Source organism: Chenopodium quinoa, unplaced genomic scaffold (genome assembly GCF_001683475.1).
Source record: "Chenopodium quinoa cultivar QQ74 unplaced genomic scaffold, ASM168347v1, whole genome shotgun sequence".
NCBI classification, from domain to species: Eukaryota; Viridiplantae; Streptophyta; class Magnoliopsida; order Caryophyllales; family Amaranthaceae; genus Chenopodium; species Chenopodium quinoa.
Genome location: NW_018745177.1, coordinates 1,972,571 through 1,995,807, shown reverse-complemented (window position 1 = coordinate 1,995,807; position 23,237 = coordinate 1,972,571). Strand labels below are relative to the sequence as shown.

Below are 23,237 nucleotides of genomic sequence, written 5' to 3'. Positions count from 1 at the left end.
TTCAAAGCGGAGAAAAAGGGGAAACAATCCATAGAATGCTACTGTATGGGGGCGATGGTGCACAATTGGATATGGGTAATGTTTAGCACCGATTTGTATCTCATGACAATATAGATGACTTGCATATCCTTAATCCTCGCTCAAGAATTTGTAATATTCAACATTTAAGTTGACCAAAATTTTAATATGACGATATAGCCTTATTAGAACCATGCTTTCATAGTTAGAAATTTTGTTTAATGTATTTGATCAAATTTGAATATATATTTTAAAGTCAACAAATGAAAACATCTCAAAGTGTAATGAATATACTCTTTGAAGCTGAAATAGTTAAATTTATACATCTGGCTACAATACTCTATAAAATTAAGTACAAATAAACAGGATGAAAACCACAAAATTGTAATACTTATAGAATACGAATAATAAATTCATGAGAACAATTCTTAATTTTTTTCAATGCTCTTTTTTTTTTTTTTTCCCTAAAAATAATTGATAATAACTGGTCCTAAATGGCTATCCATGCCACAAAACCCACCACTAGCCACTAGGAGGAATGGCAAAGGATGAATCAAAATTTACAAAGTATTACATGAGAGCACAAGAGATGTCAAAACATGTTATCTTTGATTTTTTTTTTTCCCCACAATTTACAAACTACACTAAGGCAAAACAATCATACGGCTTTTACTTCCTGTGATATCTCATTACATGAGGAACAATCTATGAAATTATAGCTGACTCTTGCGTAGGGAATTAGGAATACATACAAAGACATGCTCAATGCCTATGTACAGAGTTCCTATCACCACAATTGGCATGTACAAGAGGCTAAGGTATTGGTTAAAAGAACAACAAGAATAATGAGGAAAAAGAAAATGTAAACTAAAAAAGAGGGGAGAAGGCCCAACACAAATCGAAAGAATCATAAAGAATCCGCATCACGCAACAAGCTTGCCACCAAAAACACTTGGCAATGAAATCTTCACTCACCTATAAAGCAACATGAAATCAGGTCAAGTTAAAAAAAAAAAGTATAAAGGGGCTGTTGGTAGACAACAAGTCAACAAAATACCACAAGCTAAGGTCTAGTAGTTAAGATGGTTCTTTCCAGCATTGATTGAAATTGGGAATTCAATCCAACCTAGATGCACTTTAAGGGAGGGGAATAGCTAGTAGCCTAGGCTTGTGTTTGGTTCGCATGATTAGAAGCGAGCAATAAGACCCAGCAAATGTAACATAAGAGAAACAGTTGGGGGGGGGGTTTGGGAAACGAAAAGAAGCAAACTTACAATAGATACGAGGTTCAGGGATATAACCTCAACTTCTCCAAGCATGGAATTATCAAAAATTGCAAGGAGTGAATGTTGAAAATAAGCAGTAGTACAATTATGTTGTTAGGACATCTTCAATGCCTGCTTCATTTGCGTAAGTGCTGAAGGATGCATTCTATTTATTGCAGCATTAAAGGTATCTCCATGAAGGGCAGCGCATGTTTGAAGGTTTTCTCTCACTGCATTCTCCAGTGACATCTGATTGATAGGGTCTGAGGATTTGATCTACAATGAAACAAACACACATGTCAACCTCAGTCGCCCCCAACACACACACACACATATCTTACTCCCTCCAAAAAAAAAAACAATAAACTATTTTCAAACAATGTTTTTTTTGCTGCTTACCTGGCGCTTCTTGAACTCTTTACTCAGAACAGCTCCTTCAATTTGAGGCCTGATGGAAGTCATGTTATCACCAATAAATAAGGGGAGGAAACAAATAATATGGCCTATCAGGGTCAATCAACACATCAGACACCTAATTTTAGGAATGCATAGGGAAATTTACATCTGAGGCACAAGTTTCTCTGATGCACAGAAATGTTTAAAAACCTGTGAACTGTTTCAGAACCGGAGACTTTAAAAACTTATCATAAAATTTTGAACATCCAGAAATGGTTGAAACGTCTTGGAACAGAGATCACCCAGGAGAAATGAAAATATACTCGCATATTAAAGTTGCCCACCCAATTCATCAATTTTTATGCAACTTATTTTCGGATTACTAAATGATATAATCAATTAGAGACAGAAGGGATAGGCATGAATCTAGAACTAAGATAGAAGGGATGGACACGAATCTAGAACCAAGGGGCAGTGAGATAAGCATATGTTGGTGGGATGGTAGCATCATACACTCAGATGAAGGCATAAGTCAGATCTGCTTGCAGTGAAAGAAGTAAAACAATAGCAAAGACACATTCCGTTGTTTTGTGGTGAACTGGCAAATTGCAGTGATTAAAGATACGAGTATATAAGAAGAGTAGGGAAGGGTAGTTGTCTTGACAGGACTACAGCCAAAAGTTCATGTTATTGGATGTAATTTTCTGCAAGTACATACAGCTATCATACCTGGACTCTCCTTCAGACAAGTCATCATTACCACCCAAGATTACACTGGTACAAGTACTGAATAAACAGAGCAAATAATCAGATTGAGAAACAGCTTAGTACTGGATAAGGAAGACATCACTTTCATTTTTCTAATTACCTGAGGATCTGGTCAAGTTTATCAAGAACTTGAGGTAGCCTTAAGGACAAAATAACAGACAGCGCTAAGCCAATTATTTTTCTCTGAATTGAAGTCATATTATCAACCTGTAATCAACCAAAATCAGACTGAGAAAAGAGGAAACAAGCAGACTCATACTGTGACAGAAAATCAATGCAAGAATATGTTGCAAGCTCAGATAGTCCCAGTACATGCAAATCAAACTAATTCAGTTATATATGAATATAGCTAGAGTAATTTGTAAGGATTATTGCAGCAAATAGCACTTCCAATGCACCTGCCAATAAAAAAATCCCAAATTTAACCATATTCTATTCAACGACAAGGTTCCTCCAACCTAAACTGAAGTCGTTGAAAACAAGCAAATTCATATGTTGGAGAAATCATATATACTTATGTTGTACACTAATGACCAACTATTTAACTTATAAATTACAAGTGGATATGAATGAGAATATGACTTTGGTACCTGAATAAAAGTGAACGTGCATATCATAGACCAATAATATTATCGACTGGCAGAAAAGAATATTTCAACCAAAAGCTTCTCAGTCACTCATTGCACAACTAATTAAAGATTCAGGGATATAAAGTAAAAAGGATATCTGATACACGATAGAGCTAATTGGGATCTTGGATCAGAGAATCCTGTTGCCAAACACCGACTTTTTCTGCAACAAAAGGTTTTTATCCTATCACGGCCAAACTACAGATCTCAATACTCTGTTGATTAACACAAAATCATCCTTCCAAAATCAGTTTAAGAATGATGTGCAAGTACTAATTTTCCCACCATTATGACCACCAACAGGGATCTTCAACCAATTGGCTATTACCTATAAATGATGATTTTAGCAAGTTATAAGCACTCTACTGAGAATTCCCAAACAAACTATCTTAAGATATGCCTCTTATCACTCCCTGCCCCTAACACCCCCATATTACGATTCTTTGTGAACTAATAGAATTTCTCCAAATACTTTCAGAAACTATTGGATAAGACACATAAGCATTTGGAACCAAAAAAAAAAAACACATAAATAATGCATATCACGCTGACCTTCTCTAGCCATATATCAACCAGACAGAGAAGTAAGTTTTCTTCCATAGGAAAACCTGCACTTTGGAGTTGTTCCAAAAGTGAAGACTCTGATGTCAACTGGGCAAGGTAATTAGTGTTCAGCACTAAAATCCTCGCTAAAATGGCGGCTGACGATGATTTTACAGCTGTTTTAGAGGGGTCACGCTCATCTCCTCCACACAAACAGGCAACAACCAATTTCTGTAAGCACATTAAGGCAAAGAAAAACAATTATTATGGTGTTATACGAAGAGCTTCAAATTTTATAAGCAATGAAGATATAACCACCTGAAGAGTACTGCTGATAAGTGGAGGTACTTCCATAGGGTAGCACTGCAGGAAAGATAAATGTAGTAAGTAGTAGTGCTGATGCACTGTAGAAGTAAATACTTAAGTAGTAATTCAGGCATGAGACAGACGAGAATATCAAATATCATAGAAGCTGGCCACCTTTTTTTTCCAATGATATCAATTTATTTATTAGTAACACAAAAACAGATACATACTTCGGAAATCCAAATTCATATGGTGTCCGATTTACACTACTTGACCATTGAATTAATCAATTACTCCCTCCGTCCCCTTTTATTTGTCACTTTTGCCATTTTGGGTGCCCCTATATGTTTGTCACATTTCATATTTTCATAATTATTAAGATACATAAAAAGTCTTTCATACCCTCATTTATTTTGTCCTTATTAAGCCTTTTTCCTATTTTACCCAAACATTTGCCATAAAAATTGTGCCAACTTTTGACTAATTTAATGTTTTACACTCTTGAATCTCTCAGTTTCTCTTTCCCATGTACTTGAATTACTTTTTTAATTAGAAATGTCTCTTTCCCATGCACTTTTAAATTTTATTGGTTGGGAATTTCACTTTCCCATATACTTTTATTATTTCACATTCTCCACCTTAATTCCCGTAATTTTCCTTCAAAAGTGACAAACAAAAGGGGACGGAGTGAGTATCTAATTCCAGATGACTCATCAAAATGTCAGTAGAAAGATATCACACACAATCAGATCAATGGTTAACTACACCAAACAAAAGCCAAAAAGACGCAAAGCCACACCTACTTGACAAAAAAGCCAAAAATTCACAGAGCTGACCCCAACACCCCCTGAAGCTCCTACCCATCGAAGGTATAAACATCTATAGAGGTGTCTAAATCATGTAGATGCAAGTAAATATTAGGGAACAGAGTCTATTTAACTTAGGCATTAATATTAGAGACTATGACATGCAGCTAGATAATATGAAGGCTTATGATCACTGGTATATACACATTATAACATCAGAATATTGTGGTACTCGTACAATCAGCTGATGATATAACTTTCACATTAAATAAGTGACATGTAAAAATTAAAGGGCATACCTGCACTAGAATATCAATGACAGGAAGGACTGACAGAAGGCCCCTATCATTTACATTTCCAACTATCATATCCAGAAGTTTAGCTACACTAGAGGCATGGCGATTTAAGAACTCAGTACCACCCAAGATAATGTAATCTTCGATAATGTCAACCGCAACCTACAAAAGATCCACATAACAAACAATAAGAAACAAAATCAAACCTGTCAACTTAATTAGGATAAATGGGACCTAATAATAACCCTCAAAAGGTTCAAACTACTAATCTACTCAATCATACTTACACATATGATGTTAATCACAAATTAAGAATACCAAATTTGCCTCATTTATCAATAAATAAATTAAAAAATAAACAGAGAGTGATACACTACCTTTATTCTTTTTTATTCTACCCAATTACTATAGATATGCAATTTTTAAAATAATATTGAAGAATGCGAGTGGGTGTAAGATAAGTAGGATAAAAGAATAGAAAGGATGTAAAAGGGTGGGTGGGTGTGAGGAAAAAGGTAATTAAAGTAAGAGAGGGTGTGGAAAGATGTAAGTATAGTGGGGTTAAAGAGGTAAGATGGTAAAGGGGACAGGCCAAAAATAGAATAAAGCAAAGTAAATAGAACAAAAAAGAATGAACTAAATGGAAAGTGAGAAAAACAAAAAAGAACAAACTAGTATGGAAAGTGAGTAAAACAAAAAGGAACAGAGGGAGTATACTCTTCTTTAAACAGTTTGTCCCAATATCTTTTCAAGTTCAAATGAGTATAGAGATGACAATTAAAAAAAAAAAATTTACTCTCTCTCTCTTTGTTTATATTTCTATCTTTGTTACTACACAGTACACACTTGATCTTCGTATGCAAAAAACGGGAAACGAAGGGAGTAACTGTTGGCAGTAACCTATACAATAAAAATGCAAGGAAAATGAAAATTAAAATCTAACCGTCAGGTGATCAAAACTTCTTTCAATGATATCCACAAGACACGGGAAGAAGTCCACTAGGTGTGGAACCATTGATGGAGCATAAGTAAGGGTAGTCTCCCACAACTGCAAGACAAATTATAAATTAACCCATTAACATTTCAGGATTGAGAATGCACACCCATAAAAAGGAAATAAAGGCTTACCACCATACTGTCCTCCATAAGATTGAGTTCATCTGGACCATTCACATCTATTCCTCTTTGCAAAATGGGCAGTAATACGTTGTAGCATACAGGTGAATGATACCCAAGGGCCACAACAAAGTTCTTTAGTGCAATTAGAAGCTGCATTTGCAGAAGACTCTCTCCAGAAGATTCATCCCAGACCTTGATAGATAGAAATTTCAGGTAAGAAATTGATATCCTCTTACAATCAAGGAAGATACTATAAACGGAAAGTCATATCCAATTAAGAGCAAAAATATCCTTCAACATGAGAGGGATAATATAATTGAGAATCACAATCCCAGGCTAGCAAGGAGGACTGTCATTTCTTGAATAGAGGGGGATTTTCTTTCCAACCAATTTAGAAAGAAAAGGCAGAGGACTAGGCTTGAACTGTGTTCCTTCTCATATATACAACGATTATTTTACCAATATGACTATAAACCATACCAAACTCACCAATGACACACTACAAAGAAAGGCTTAAGCATTGCAGAACTAATTATTTTTCAATTCTATTGCAAAGATGTGGTGCACTAACAGCCTAAAAAAAGAAGCAATGTCACAGCAATATTTTCACAAAAGCTAATCAAAATTTGAAGTGCCGGTGATCTGCCTCAATAACTTGAAAGAAGAATTCCATGTCTTTTACCATAGCCGGCTATAGACCCAAGTATATAAAAAATATATCAAAACAATAGATTCATTGTTACTCTGCAACATTAGTACACTAAGTCAGACCCCAATAAGCTAAATGAGAAAACTCAACCAGTCTGAGATTTTCACAAAATAGCTTCATCATTAGGTATAAATTTCATAAAGATTGACTTCCCCTGTTCCCCAAAATCCTGAATAACATAATTTTTACTAGGTGATTGCTGTTGTAACCATTTTTAATGAAGGAAAAATAAAAATCTTGCAAGAGCCATGATTGTCTTTTAAGGAGTTAACAAACAAACATATCATGGAACTTGCTCCTGAGGACTGACAACAGATCAATCAATATTCTAATATTGACTAGCTAAAACAAATAAAAGATTCAAATTATACCTTCTGGAAAAACTTCACTAACTTGTCCACATAAGGTATTACTTGACCAATGTGTCCAAGAAGAACAGATATCAAATTTAAAACCTGGACCTGGAAGAAGACCACAATAACAGCAAAACTAAATCAGTAGTTGTTTTGGAAATCAACATAAAATATTGTCACAATCACTCTTTTGGTTTAAACATCCACATAGAGAGTGGGTCTTGTGGATGTTTAAATTGGCTATGATAAAAGAATTGTAGAGACCAAGAACAAATATATAAAAGTGGGAACTCGATTACGTACAGAGTACTATTAATTGGTAGAAAAATGAAAAAAGAGAGTTTACCTTTGAATCAAACTCCGCAACCTCCTCAACCAAATTAAAACATGAATCCCAACATAATGGTAGAAGATCGATGAAGTCCTTCTCAGAAAAGTTTGAGTCTTCTATTAACAAGCACAAAGTCCTACATGCTGCCAGCTAGAGTAGGAAAAAATTGATACCTCTTCAACAATTGGGTCATTTAAAAAACTTGTGCGTTAAAAGGAAACAAATTAAATTTTTAAAAACAACCGATTTGGAAACTATGAGCATTAAGAAGAAAATAAAAAGGTAGGAGGCTAAAACAATTAGCAACTTGCAACAAGAGAGGGATTACATACTTTCACAGCAAGGTCTCTATCCTGGAGCAGCTTGATGGCAGCACAATACACCGATCTCTTTGTATCATCTTTAATCTATCAATTTATTCGGAAAAAAAGATACAGTTTTTTTTTAAAAAAAAAAAAAAAAAAAAACAAACCTGAATAATGTTGAGGCATAAATAGAGTAAAGGAATTAAGGAAGTCTGGCAAGCTTACATATACATACACGTGTGTGGGTGGGTGGGTGCGAGTGTGTGGGTATATATCACACTTTTTAATGCTAGATCCAGGAAACAAAAGTGAGAGAGGAGGGCAGCCCATCCAACTCTAATTGATAATAAGCACCCAGTCCCGACATAAAGATTGTGTGGGAATATATCACAATTTTTAATGCTAGTATCCAGGAAACAAAGGTAAGGGAGGGGGACAATCCATCCAACTCTAATTGATAATAAGCACCCAGTCCCAACATAAACATCCAAAACGACAATGGAAATAATTTGAAGAAAGTAAATTGAGCAAAACATTAAGTTTAACAAGTCAAATTTAATAATTGTTTTTAAACACCCACCAATTAGTGTATTAGTCACTTATATCATAACAACATATCTCTATAATTGTATATGGAAATACAATCAAGTATAGTTACCTCTGACACCCATTGACCAAGTATCAATGCAACCTTCCGATGGATGACACGCATGTTGGGATGATCATTCGTTAGTTCCAACGACAACGCGCCATTAAACCTAGAATATTGATCAAGTGCCACAGCCTATTGTTACTATGCTGATGCAGAATTAAATCACTAAATTTATATGGTGCCACCAAAGAGAAATACACAGACAAAAGAGCAGATAGAACCTCATTATCGAAAAGAAAAAATTTAGAAGCAAAGTACACCTCAACTTACCTCTTAGTTTCATCTTCTAAAAGGATACATATCCAATAACAAGATACCCATACTTTACGAGTAGATTGTGGTTATAAAAAAAAAGAAAAAAAAAAATGAGATTCAAGGATCAGCATTTTCACACACTATACCTACAACTCTACAAGCAGCATTTCTTGAGGATATCTTTTTTTTTCTTTTTTTGGGGTGTGTGTGAGTGTGTGTTTTTAACTATTAGCACGGATTTGAAAAGTCAAGGATTATCTATAAAGGCTGAAGGTCTAGAAATTGTATTTTAATGGAGGCCTGGACTTCTATTCAAATCCGTGCTAAAAGTCCCCGGTGGTTTGTCTTCGTAGGGAAGAGAGAAAGAGAGTCAAGATGAAGGATAAAGAAAGAAATTAAGGACTTGAAGAAGAACTTCAAGAATTGGGTTTCAATTGTCGAAAGATTTGTTGAGGGTTGAATGTTGTTTGGTGAGTTAAGTTGGTTAATTGGGGGAAATGAATTAGATTTGGGGGAAATTATCAGATTAATTTGGTTAGATTAGTACTTTATTCAGTTTTGTTTTAAGAAACTAATTGAGCTGATGAAAATTTTAGTAAGGGTGTTTTAAACTTTTAGTAATATCATTTTAAAAACTTGACTATAAATGGAAAACTTGGAAAGTTGCAAAAAATGTGTAGCAGATGTTTTTGGCAAAAGTTGCAAAAAATGTGAAACGGAGGTAGTATATCATTAATTCCATCATTTTCCAATGTTAATAAAGGTCATCCAAGGAGGTAGGAGAGGACTTAATGTTATACTTGTCTTTTTTTCAAGAATGAGAATATTATCACTAATGATTAATCATAGGCAATCCTCAAAACAAATTAGATACATAATATCAAATAAAATTTAGACTCCAATTTACCACTTACATCAATTTCAATAATCTACAATTCCTGACATAATCTTGACCATTGACCTAATATAAGAAAAAGAGAGTTCACCTCAAAATATATTAGATAGTCTAATCTTCGACCTAACCAGCAGAAAAACCCTCTTGATGTTTGTTAGTTTAGTATCTGAGAACATAGGTTGGGTCCAAAAACAAGGGAGGGCTTTAGAGCAACTACGTAGCTTGGAGATACTTGATAGAAGTCATAGTTCAGAGGCCAAAGAAAGCATTGTCATCTCATGCTTAAGTTATGTGCCTACTGTCTTGATCATGAAAGATATCAACATCAAGCCATTAGCTCAAACACTGTGTTTTGTTTTTCCTTTGGTGTGTGTGTGGGGGGGGGGGGAATGGGGGGATTAAAGTACTTTAACATTGTAGGTTGGCCAACTGCCTATATAATCAACTCGACTGTTATCTAGATAACAGAGAAAATTTTGGTGTCTACTGAATTTCATAGCAAGAGAGGAAACTACTTTAAAACTTCCCTACATCTTTCAGCTCAGGTACATTGGCAATTAGTCACATTACTATAAATGTTGGTTAGTTTGTGTAAAAAATTTGTATAAAAAAGATATAATGTACGCCAAGCATTGCATATGAAAAAGATATAATGTACGCCAAGCATTGCATACAACTAAGGATCCTAACTAAAATTTGAGTTTCAAATTTTATTAACCTTTGCCATTTGATATTCAAAAACTTAATTTACCCAATCAAAAAATAAAAATGAAATTTCAGTATTCTTAAATTTCAAACATGAACAATTCTTAATATATTGGAGTATTACAATTACATTTTTGTACATAAGTAAGATCTTAAGAGTCCACAAGAGTTTGATCCTACAATCAATCTGACCCTAAATACCCACACCAATCCAAAGTAAAATTCCAATCCTCATAATTTAGTAAATTGATGTTACTCTCTTCTCATCATTTTTCTCCATTTTAAATTTTAATTGTCATCATGCTATTTCATTTCAACAATAGTTGATGCAAGAAAATACTTTTTAAAATCTGAGCACCAGTAACAAAACATATAGAAGTAAGTCAAGTAACTACCAGCACATTGACCAGCTACACAGGAATAATCTATTCATCATGCAAACCAATCTTTTTAAATTTCAAGTATATTCTTCATCTATCCAGCATTATCATACCTATTCACTGGGAAAATTTTGCTTTTTGGGCTCATCTCAATCAAAAAATGATTTCTTTTCATTATCAAACATTTATACCATTCTTTTTTTCTCTTCTCTATTTTTGGGGGGAGGGGGGGGGGTGGCAAGTGATGCAAATGTGCTCCCTAACAGCTGCACATAAAACTTATTTCCACAGATATATTCCATGATTGCCTACAGTTGAGAATCAACTAAAATTCAGTCTCTCAATTTCAGTGAATCAACCACAAAATCTTACCAAAAACTATAAGCTGGCCAATAAGACAAACACATCTTTATGTCCTCATATTTCAAACTCCAGAATAAAAGATATTCATTATCTATAACTAAAACACAGAGAACTTGCCATTTCACTAAAACTAAACAAAAATATTGAACTTTAATAATAGGAAAAAAAATCCACAATATGAATAAACACCAAATATCAAAAGTGCTAACCAGTAACCAAATATCAGTTAAAAATTTGGAGTGATGAGATTTAAGCAAACACATACCAGTCTTTAAAGCTTAGGTAATTTGAGAGTTCATAATAAACATATGCTGCAGCTCCATAAGCAGCATCCTTGAGAAGCAACCCTGGGGTAATTTCAGTGACTGAAGTAGGGCAGCCGCTCATTGCTTCTTGAAGAATGGAGACTATCACAGGACCTAGCAGCTATAAACAACCATTGTAATGTCAATATCACAAGGCATCTTCTAGTCTGCAAGCAATTTTAACGACTACATCATAAAGACACCCTAGATTTACATGGCATGTCTAAGAAAGATAAAACTTCACCTACTTGGCTGTACTTGTGAAATAAAACAATGTAAAGAGCTTCAGCGCAGGGCCTTAGTTTCTCAGTCCACTGCACCATGTCTTGTTCATGATGAAAACCTTCAGGATTCTGGCTCCATTCTTCCAAATCACTTGCTGATAAAACAAAATACCTGTGTGACGTCACAGCCTTAGCTAGATACACACAACTTTAAATCTAAAGGATACAGATGAAGACAAATCATACAATTCAACAGCCAAAGCAGTACACATTTAAGTCGAACGGGGGTTTGTGCATGTGAACCATTTTGGCAGTTACCCACGCGAGCGTGGGGGACTGGGTTGGGGGGGGGGGATTTTTTATCTTAGCAAACTGACAATGATATATTTGAGTTCAACACATGCTATATTTGGAGAGGGACTGTGATCAACATGCTTCATTAAATGATCAATATGAAAAAGTGAAAGGAGAAAACACATGACAAACAGCAAGAATCATGTGGTGACCCACAAAATTCAGTAGCACCCAAAATGTTCATGTGCCTAAATCAACAATCAGGCAGAGGCTTAGTTATCAAACACCCAACGATATTCCTGATAAATATTCAAGTATCAGTCGCATCCCTGTTAACTATCAAAACACCCAATGATATTCAAGGACTTAATTCATGCTTGAAATGATTATAACCTACAAGTTACAAATACATGAAATTTGAAGATGATAAAAGTAGCAAAACTGTATGTTTAAGCAGTCATAAATTTACCTTCGCACTAATACATTGCATAAAAGTACCACAAGATCATTGGGGAAGAGCGAGGCAAGGTTCCCAGCAATGGCAGAAGAGATATTTTTCTTCCTCTGCTCTAAAGTGACTGCATTTTCATCCAGCACACGACCAATCAAACTAAGACTGTAGTCTTTACATTCCAGGGTAGATTTTACTAACACCATACACTGGATAAGAAATTGCTCAAATGAAAAAAGTTCAGCCTCTGGATTTGTGATCTTATTTAAGCAAAATTCCATGACTGGTGAAAGGACACTCTTATCCCCAAATGAGAAAGGATGTTTTCCCTGAAAAGCAATTAGAACCTTCATCATCTTAGTGCATGCTTTTTTTGTGAAATCCCAGAACCTAGGATGCCGTTCTTGGAAAGATGAATCTGCATTTAGATCCAACAATTAAAAAAAACATATATTTAAGTTAGCGGAGAATCCAATTAACAAACACTAATATTACAATTATATTTTAGTATTTTTGGCTCCTTAACAGCAAGGGAAAAAGCATACTTCGACAAAATGATGTTTGCAATAATTAAGAATGTTACAAAATACAAAGATTACCAATGACTTTTATATAAAATAAACGCAAGGCCACAAAAAATGATGTATATTTAAATTTTGAAGCAAAATACCATTAAAAAAACAGAATTGCACAAACAACCACCCTTAGTTAGACCCTTTATTGTCAAACCATCTCGAAGCAACATAATTATAAAAAAAAAAAAAAAATAAAAAAATAAAAAAAAAATAAAACACACACACACACTATCACCAGGCACTAAAGCCACCCATATCCAGATATACTATGTTACTCGGACTCTTTGTTTTACCTCAAGTACCCGTGTCGGACCCTCGACACTCGGACATGGGTATGACACTCGGACACTTCATTTTAGTTCAAAATCATAGAATTTTTTCACAAAATAGCCGAGTCGGACACTTGGACACATACCCGTGTCGGACATGGGTACCCGAGTCCGAGTAACATAGCAAATATATATTGTTAAGGGGTGGCTTTGAGTAGACAAAATAGTACTCAAGGGTGGTATTATAAGAGGGATTATGAAAATAAAGGATCCGGCTGAGGGCCTGAGGCTAGTATTCTGTTAAGTTTCCGTAAATGCAGCTTAGGATACAGTCATACAGCTCTAAAGGGAACCAACACTTATCCACACTCTTGTGGACATAAATGTCCCTATTTTAAGTTTTCACAATTTAACACAGATGGGATCTGGTAAGTTGAACTCCTTGCCCAGGAAAAAGAGACATTCCAAATGTACAACAAAAAAGCACTTAAAAAATTGAAATATATTCCTTCCATCCTATATTTATCTTCCGGCTAGGCATTCAAGCATTAAGAATATAGTAGGGATGAGCAAAAAAAGTGGTACACTACTTTTTAAAAAAATTAAAGTGGATATTAAAAGGAATACTAATAATAGAAAGTGTACGGATTGTGAGAGAAAAAAGGACTGGTGTTGACAGAGAGTGAGAAGCAGAGTTACCGAATACGCAGGTATAAAATTCGGTACGATATGCAATCCACTGCATAATTTGTTTAATTGGGCCAAATATTAACAATTGTGTCATAATTCGCCTTTGTCAATACACAGTATGCCCCAGTACCGAGAATAAAATAAAAGTTTGGGTGACTAGGATCCACTAAACATAAAGGGTTGGCAACTTTTAACTGAAGTAGGCAAATGGAAGACAATTTTCCCAAAATAGTATAGACGTATAGTGGAAGATATATATGGCACAGGAGTAAAAGCAGGTCCAATTGAATATCAAAATGACCGAAGAGGATACTATCTACAAAGCAACTATATTACAACCCTTACTAAGAATAATTCAAGGATGCTCACAAGTGCATACAAATACATAGATGGCAGAGAGCATATTGCATGAGATACAGGTCAGAAAAGATCTAACAGGAGAGAAAACAATACTTTTCCAGTCCCAAAATATAAGTTCTAATCAATGACTTGACGTTAAGAAAAATAAACTTCCAGGTAATGAACCTTCTAGCTTTTTTCTAATTCAGTAACAAAAGTCATGCTCCATCAGATTTAATGATGCATATTTCAAAAAGAAATCTATATATTTGTGTTTTATGATTGAATTATAATGGCAACATTAATAAAATAACAAGATAAAACCCAAAGGTCACGGCTTTGAAAACATACAAGCCGCAGCTATATGTTTGGTTCATTCTTTAAGCTCTTACTAAAAAGAACATGGTACCACTACTCCTCCAACTGAAACATTGGTTGACATTCTTATCATCTTAAAGACAGTTAAGATTTCAAATCTAGTTGAACCAGATGAAGGTCAAGTACAAGAGGCAGTTTTATTTCCTCTTGACGATATAAAAGGTGATATGATGATTTTGATGCTATAGATCTGGAAAAGTGGAAACTGCTAAGTGGATTTGATACTATTTTTGATCCCACACAAAATTTATAAGTTGATACTATTGGGGCTATGATTTCATTTTTATTGTTAAAGTGGTGAACAAGGAAGGTGACAAATATACATTTTTGAATATTTTTGACAAGTTCACAACTTTTCTTACAAGAGAGAACAGAGAAGCATAAAAATTTTCTTGGCTATTGTTCATGATTTTGTGATTGTGTTTCCTAATTGGCAAAATTCATTGAAAGATTCAAAGGGTAGTGTAATGTGTTAGGAATATCAAAAACTTTTGTGTACACCCAATATACAATATTAGGGAACATTAAAAAGTTCTAGGGTAACTTTTAGCCAATTTGAACTACCATTAAATCTGATATGATTTTAATATATATAGGAAAAATTGCTCCCATTAATCTGAACTTTGCCTCTTCCGCCGAAATTAATCCCAACTTTCGTTTATTATCTATCACTCCCAACTTTAAGGGGTATTAATTTCTATTGCACCCAAATGACTTGCAACCGGTAAATCAGGTAAACATTTGTGATTATTTTTTTTTTACACACGTGTCAATATGTAATAAATAATAAGAACAACCCAACAGCACCCCCACCACACGAACACCACACCCACCACCACACGAACACCACCGACGCACACCAAACCAGCACCACCGATGGCCAAAAATGGCCGATATTGGCCGAAAATGGCCGATGTTGGGGCTGAATACCCTAAATCGGCCGATTTCGGTCGTTTGTGGCCGATTTCGTGGCTAGGCGTCGCCGATTTCGTGGCTGGGCTTCGCCAATTTCGAGGATGGGGAGGGGTTATCGGTGGCTGGGGAGGGGTTTTCGGTGGCTGGGGAGGGGTTTTCGGGGCGGGGAAAGGGGTTATCGGGGGCTAGGGAGGGGTTATCGGGGGTTAGGGAGGGGTTATCGGGGCTGGGAAGGGGTTATCGGGGCTGGGAAGGGGTGTTATCGGGGCTGGAAGGGGTTATCGGGGGTGGGGAAGGGTTATCGGGGGTGAAGAGGGGTTATCGGGGGCTGGGGAGGGGTTATCGGGGGCTGGGGAGGGGTGTTATCGGGGCTGGGGAGGGGTTATCGGGGGGCTGGGGGAAGGGAAGAGTGGCTGGGCGGCGGTTTCCGGTGCGGGGGAGGGGTTTTCGGGGAAGGGTGCCGATTTTCCGGCGGGGTGGGGGTGGGGGTGTGGTGTTTTCCGAGATAGGGTGGGGGGCTGGGTATTTTTCCTTTTTTTTTTAAATTTTTGTTTTAATTTTTTTTTTCTTTTTTTTTTTTTGGAACTATCACGTGTTGACACGTGTCTAGGTAATTTGCTACATCAGGTTAGATGACCTGTTGGGTGCAATAGAAATTAATATCTCCTAAAATTGGAAGTGATAGATAATAAACGAAAGTTGGGATTAATTTCGGCGAACGAGGCAAAGTTCAGATTAATGGGAGCAATTTTTCCATATATATATGCCATGGGATAAGTTTTATAAGGGTAATGTAGTTACATCACTGAGATTCGATTTTTAATCCTTTGAAGGAGTAACTTTCATCAATAAAACATAGTTTTTTTTATTTATATCGAGGGATCTTTTTATCATTTTAGAATAACTTTACAATCACTGTATAATAAATATTGTACACCCGATTCATTTACAAATTTGTATACAAATATTTACAATTCAATAAATTTTGATGATATATTGGTTTGAAGAGGTTGAGTTGTTTGCCACGTACTAAAATTAAAGATAAGTTTGTTTCCAAGAGGAGGTGATGATGCGAGAGCATTCATGGTCTTTTAGAACTTAACTTTATGTTAGTCTAGATTCAGATAAGTTGAGTAGGTTTTTCGTGTTTCAAGCAAATTAGGATTCTCAAATTTGTTTACGAGATAGTGTTTTGTTTAGTTATGGAATCTTATTAATAGTGTTCTTATAGTCTAGTTGTTTTCTCATCTACTGCTCCATTCCTATATAAATGCATCACGCAAGATTGCACAAAGTTTTAAAAGAGGTTTTTTTGTAGAATTAAACATGCAAGCCTAAGTGGGTGAATTATTTATTCTAACAAAAGGGCAATGGTGACCATGAAAGAGATTTTATGTGCAAGGGTTTTTTTTTATAATTATTTAAGAAGGACAATGAGTGATAATAAACAATAAAAGAAATTTTTAAAAAATGAGTGGAGACTAAGGGGGAGAGAAACAATAAAATATGATAGAAAGTTACCGAGAATGAAAATCATGCATTTATATTGGAATGGAAAAACAAGGCAAATTTTGAGGTGGGATTTTCATGTTTCAAGCAAATTAGGATTCTTGAAATTCTCATATTTGTTTTAGAGATAAGAGTTTTGTTTAATCAAAGAGCCTTATTATTTGTGTTCTAATCTTTTAAGTTTGATAGCCTAGTCGTTTTCTTATCCACTACTCCCTCCATTCCTAAATAATGCATTACTTGAAATTGCACAAGTTTTAGAAGATTTTTTTAGGAAAGTATTATAACAATCTAACAAGCAAGTAGTCTAAGTGAATAATATAAGGGCAACAACGACCATGAAAGAGATATTATGTGAGAAGGTTGCCATTTTTTTAATCATTTATTTATGCATCAACAACGTGAGAAACAAAAAAAGAAATTTAAAAAATATTGAGTGGGGACTAAGGGAGGGGAGATAAAATAATAATTTATGATAGAAAGCTACCAAGTATAATGATACATTTATTTTGGAATGGACGAATAAGGCATGCAATATTTAGGAATGGAGGGAATAGCTTGTTATGCCTATCTAACACCACACATCTTCAATAAAATGAGAGGTTTCAACATTTAAAAAATTGATGAGCTCGGGGGAAACCTCCTACAACAGACACTTGTATGTCCTCAAAGTCGCGACCTTTGAGTTTTATCTAGTTACTTTATAAAATTTATCATTTTAATTTAATCACAAACACAAAAATTCAGAGTTTTCCTTTGAATTATACACCATTTTATAAAAGAAATATCAAGAGGGTGATGCCATGCTAGACAAAAAAAAAACTTACAATAAGGAATTATTGACCGAATAGCGCTTAGTAACATGGGGGAAACCTCCTTGACCTGTCGGACTTCCTGAAAAGTAGGTACAGAATAATTATTCAAGAGTACATTATATATGCCAAATCGAGTCAGCGAAAGCATATGACAATCATGCAAACATTGTAGAAACAAAATCAATGTGAAGCACCTGCATAGATCTGGAATCACTCTGGTGGCCGGAGATAACTAACTGGCGTATAATCTTTAAGCACAAATACCATCTCTCACATATTAGAAACAGCTCATTTTGATGCTGGTCCAAGACATTTGAGCTGAAGCTATGTGCCAATTCAGTAAAACCATGCAAAATTCTCTGTACATCACTTTGCCAGAGAAGCCAGCAGTAATCAAAGAAATGGGAAGAAATCTGCCAAGAAACCAACAAAACAAGTTGTCAAAGGCAGCAGCTTTATTTTATCTTTATTTTTTATTTTTTTAAACATCATTATGGTAAATAAGCAACAGTTTAGGTGGCATGTACAAATTTATTCCCTTTTACAAGATAAAGCCAATGAGAGCAAACTCATGAACATGTATTAAGAGGGCTAAAAAGGACAAAGCCAACCAAACCTCTGCATAATTTCTTTGGTCTGAAGTTAGCCGTTTAGTTGACAACTCCTTTAAAGTCCGAAAGAGAATCAAAAAAATCCTATGGGAAGAAAGAACATCTGCTGATTGAAGCTGCTGAGCTAAAATTGAAAATAGTTCAGGCCTGAACAAGTGATCAAAGTTAGCCTCCATGAATATCAACAGTACGGAAAGTGCATAAATTAAACAAATACTAAATGGGTTATAAACTGATACCATAACTTGTCACCATACATCATTGCATTCAAACAACTATATATGACTAGTATTATTCAGCAGCATTGTAGCAAAGCATCAGACAACTCCAAAATTTCCAAACAAATATTTGATAAGAAACTGTACAAAAAAATGAACTGATTCAGGTGGCGTTTGAAAATTTTAAAGTCTCTCCCTCAATCCAGATTACCTTTGCTTACATCATGTATAAAAAGGCTCAAGGCACAATGAGGCGATGAAGAACCTGCTAGAGAGGCACACAATATAAAACAATTTAAGAAATTCGCCTATGTGCACCTCTTTGAATGCGCCTCGCCTAAAGCAAAAAAGGCACTCTACCCTAATCGCCTAGCACCTTAGACGCGCCTTTTTATTCACTGGCTTACACAAGTTTCCCAAATTGGTGGTGACAAAAAAAACATAGTAGAACTCGATAACTTTCACATGTTCCTCAATAAGCTTAGTAACTCCTCCAAAATTATATATCCGTCCAAAAAAAAGCAAGGAACCCAGCAAGAATCCATTAACATCAAGTCATCAAGAAACTGAACATTCCCCTCGCCCCCCCCCCCCCCCCCCCCCAAAAAAAAAAAAAAAACAGCAAGAAGGCTTTAGTACCAAAATGAATTGGGGTCGGCTAACATGAATCGCCATGCCTCCCCCCCCCCCATCCCAAAAACAAAAACAAAAACAAAAAAAAAAGAGGAGTAAAACATTGTATAGCAGCAATTCCCTATCTACAAGAGCTACTGAGCAACTTTTAATGCTTTTGGAGTGACGTTTATGTGTTTCACTGATACTTCACAGAAGATTATTAAATTGATCATAAACCTTGGTCACACGAAAATGCATCATCTTAATCCCCTATATTGAGGTAACATCAACATCAGTATTGACCCAAAGCCTCTATAAAAGGCTCCCAACCAAAGCTGGGTAGAGGGAAATGCATGTTTACAACCTTAAACCAGTACTTATATAGAGACTATTCAGTTAATTTCTTGATCTAGTGCAGTACATATATAAGAAGAGCATGCAGTCAAAAATACTCATTTTGATCTAAACAGCTATAATCCAAAGTTAGAGAAAATTTTTTATAAAGTAAACAGTTGGGTCCCTGATGAAGGTATGTCTTCCCACAATACTCCTCAAAACTCAGTCAAAGAGCACTAGAGCAATAACTCAGGAAACAAGTGTCTTGTAAGATGATTTAGCAAGTGTAGGCACACTTACCACTCTTTAGGATAATCAAAACGTGCAATTTTTGAAATCAAAACTGCCAGCATCAAAGCTATCTGCAATCCACAAGAAGTGATATTTCAGTAATTACACTGTATGATGCAGCCAAGAAAAGCTAAACAAACTCCAATGTTTTAAAGATAAAAACTATTATACAAGAGCAGACAAAGCATTATACATAATATAAAGCCCATAGTCCCAAATGCTTATGCAGCCTTAGGGTTTGTTCTGTTCACCTTATTTTAACTTATTTCAGGTGTAATAAGTTCAGATTAGTTGAGTTCAGTTTAGATTTAATAAGTTCTGATAAGGATTACCCAAACATAAATTACAACTAAAATGAGTTTTAATAAGGTCTAATAAGTTCAGATAAATTAATTCTGATAAGCTCCGGTAAGTTCAAATAAGTTTTGGTAAGTTCAGATAAATGAAAATCTGGTGAATAGAACACACCCTTAGCCCTTAACTCTAGCTCACCCAGATTGCAAACAAAATGAAGAGTTCGGTAACAGTATAGATACATGACCTTATCATTTTCTTCTCTCAAATAAGATAGCAACTTTTGCCTCAAATGAATTTTCTCCTCTGCGCTGATTCCCCTGAGAAAAGCATTTAAGAGATGAGTCACAACACGGTAGAAATGAATCATCCAATAAGACTCAACAAATGAGTCCTAGAGAAGATGCCAGAAATTTATACTTTTCCTCCCCCTCAACGGCATGGGAAGAAAACAGTGAAAAGATAGGTTCAGAATTAAAAATCCACCAATTGACAACATCAAAAAAGTATGTATTTGATAATAGCTCGATTATTTAGGATCAGAAAGTTCTTTTTTCTGAATGCATACTGCAGAAATTTAAGCCAGTACGTTTCTGGTTTTCAACAGATGCCTCAGTTACTACTATAAGCTGGGGTAACCCAAAACAGTGATAGGAGCCAAAAGCCAGCACTTACAAGTTACAACTCCCCAGCCAAATTTTATCAAAAAAAACAAGTTATCAGCAACAAGTAGCAGTGGAAAAATAAAAATAAAAATAAAAACACTCCAGAAAGACAGCACACAGTCCTCCCAATTGGACCTCATAATCAAATTAATGGTTATTCAATCAAGCACATTCAACTTTTATCTTGTGGCAAGGTGAGTTGATTGATGTAATTAATTAGTGTCATGCTTAAAATGTATTATCAGCATCTAAACATATTATAATCGAACTCATAGTTCAAGTAGACTCATTATCAATAAGAGAAATTAGTGTCAAAAAATAGCATTTCAACATTAAAATGATCGCAAAAACCAAAGAACATTTGGGGTCCTAGGGTGTCACAAATTCAATTTGATAATTCAGAAAATTGTGAGTATAAGAATACCTATATTATGTTAATACTGCAAAGAAATGAAAGAATGGTTCATTTAATTTGATTTTTGGCAAGCAAATACAATTATACATCCAAAAAAACACTTCGCCAACTCAAGTCCATACATCTTCATCCAAGTGAATTCAAGTCTCTCTGGCAACCAACCAACCATCATCACTCCATACATTACATTACCCTTTTCACCACAAAAAGTAAATATAACAATAATAAAAAATAGTTGTAGTGGCTTGGTAGGATTTCCAGAACATCAAATTGACGCGAAATGATCAAATGACTATGATTCGAATCAAAATTTGGTGACATTCAATCAAAGTGCAACAAAAAAAACATAAAATTCAACAACAACAATGACAAAATTATAACAAATATATGATCTTACATAGAATCCCGCCTATTTCGCCAATACCGATTAATACTGTTCTTAAAATAAACCGTAGCCATCAAACGAACATCAACCTGAGCAGCCAAATCTTGCGCAGTAATCACCTCCTACATTACACATAATTCAATCACTCAAAACCTTACATTCATGCAACCAAATTTCCATCACTAAACAAATTAAACAAACATTCACAAACAACAAAAACCCTAGAAATTGAAAAACAAATCAAATAAACAATCAGAAAAAGGAAAACACGCATATACCAATAAGCAAGAGCAGAAACCAGGCCGACTTTCGGACTGAGAAAGCGCAGTTTCCGCCGGTTTTCTCACAGTTTGGTCGCCGCTGAGAGAATTAGCGAGCAATTGATACATCATCGGAAGGTCTGAAGCAGACAACGCCATTGAAATCCTCACTTTCTCTTTCTATATTTGAATTTGCACTACTTCGTTGTGTGAGTGGGAATCTCTCTCGAGGTTCTCGATCGTTTGGCTATGGCGGAGAATGGAGAATTGGAGAGAGATGAAGGTCGACAAAAATGGCGGAGATGGATTTGAGGAGAGAGTGGGATGAAGATGAAGAGCAGGTGAGTTTTAGGGGGGTTTTACTGAGAGGAAAAAATGAGTGAGAGTAGTATGAAAATGAAACGAATTTTTCCTGGAATTTCTGTCACTACAACGGAGTAAAAACAAGAGAGAGTAACGATATAAAACGGGAGAGGTTTTGTAGGGCGTATTTTCGTATTAAATACTCCGTATTTCACTTTCCTTTTACGAACGCATTTAAATGAAAGTACAACCATACTCCTTCCGTCCATAAAATTTTGACTCTTTTGGCGTAATTTTAGTCCCAAAATAATTGATCCATTTGCATTAAAATACGCGTTAATTTACAACAATATTTATGCAAAATTAGTTTCCCCATATAAAATTTTATTTTTTCTTTATTTTTAACTAGGTTAAAACCCATGCAAATGCACGGTTGTTGAATAATTATGATAATAATATAATTATATAAAAATTAATGAATCGATTCATTAGGTATTAAAGTGCATGAAATATAAAAAAACAATTTAAACATGTGAGAGAAAATATTTATAGTTATAATGTGCAAGTTGATATTTTAGGAAGTTTATTTTAGAATTTATATAAAAAAAGTCATAATCTAAATGCAATCTTTATTTTTATATTATAACAATTTTTTTAGAAAGTAATTTTGGCGGAAATTTTTTTAATAATATGTTGCCAAGTATTCCTTCAGATTCGCTTTTAGTAGTATGTAATTGATACTTTATCTCTATACTTCGTTATAAACCCATGTAAATTTATCTTTCCAATATGTTTTTATTTTTTTTTATTTTTCTTAATAACCGCGAAATTAACCCAAAAGGATCGAAGTTTTGGGGATGAAGGGAGTAGTTAGTAGTATTTTATTTCACTAGTGCTCTTTTCCTAGGAGTATTATTTAATATGGAGTGCTTCATATTTTTCATATTTTCATTGCTCTTCACTTACTCTTTGTAACTATAAATAAA

General features: G+C 34.9%; 1 protein-coding gene across 2 annotated transcripts; it reads right to left on the bottom strand.

The window, feature by feature from the left end:
* Positions 1–383: 383 nt before the first annotated feature.
* LOC110710865 (importin-11-like) lies at positions 384–22,397 on the bottom strand. 2 transcript variants are annotated; one of them, XM_021889203.1, is made up of 24 exons: positions 21,967–22,397; positions 21,701–21,810; positions 20,471–20,543; positions 19,939–20,000; positions 18,475–18,616; positions 18,053–18,271; positions 17,871–17,937; positions 12,387–12,786; positions 11,648–11,795; positions 11,360–11,520; positions 8,503–8,602; positions 7,872–7,946; positions 7,555–7,689; positions 7,227–7,316; positions 6,156–6,338; positions 5,971–6,075; positions 5,031–5,189; positions 3,938–3,982; positions 3,629–3,850; positions 2,548–2,654; positions 2,409–2,465; positions 1,683–1,731; positions 1,293–1,559; positions 384–993 (listed from the first exon to the last, which is right to left on the bottom strand). In XM_021889203.1, exons 1-23 carry the CDS (start codon positions 22,105–22,107, stop codon positions 1,398–1,400), a joined length of 3,012 nt encoding a protein of 1,003 aa, XP_021744895.1. In that variant the 5' UTR covers positions 22,108–22,397; the 3' UTR covers positions 384–993; positions 1,293–1,397. The 2 variants fall into 2 exon arrangements, with proteins under 2 accessions (XP_021744895.1, XP_021744897.1); XM_021889205.1 differs by having other exon boundaries at positions 1,320–1,559.
* Positions 22,398–23,237: the final 840 nt, after the last annotated feature.

Excerpts from the sequence above, each read along its gene's own strand:
- LOC110710865 (XM_021889203.1), bottom strand. The coding sequence starts at position 22,107 with ATGGCGTTGTCTGCTTCAGACCTTCCGATGATGTATCAATTGCTCGCT. Across the intron at positions 12,787-17,870 it reads TCGGTCAATAATTCCTTATT|ATTCATCTTTCCAAGAACGG; the intron begins GTAAGTTTTTTT and ends ATCTAAATGCAG. Across the intron at positions 1,560-1,682 it reads AAGAGTTCAAGAAGCGCCAG|ATCAAATCCTCAGACCCTAT; the intron begins GTAAGCAGCAAA and ends GTTTCATTGTAG.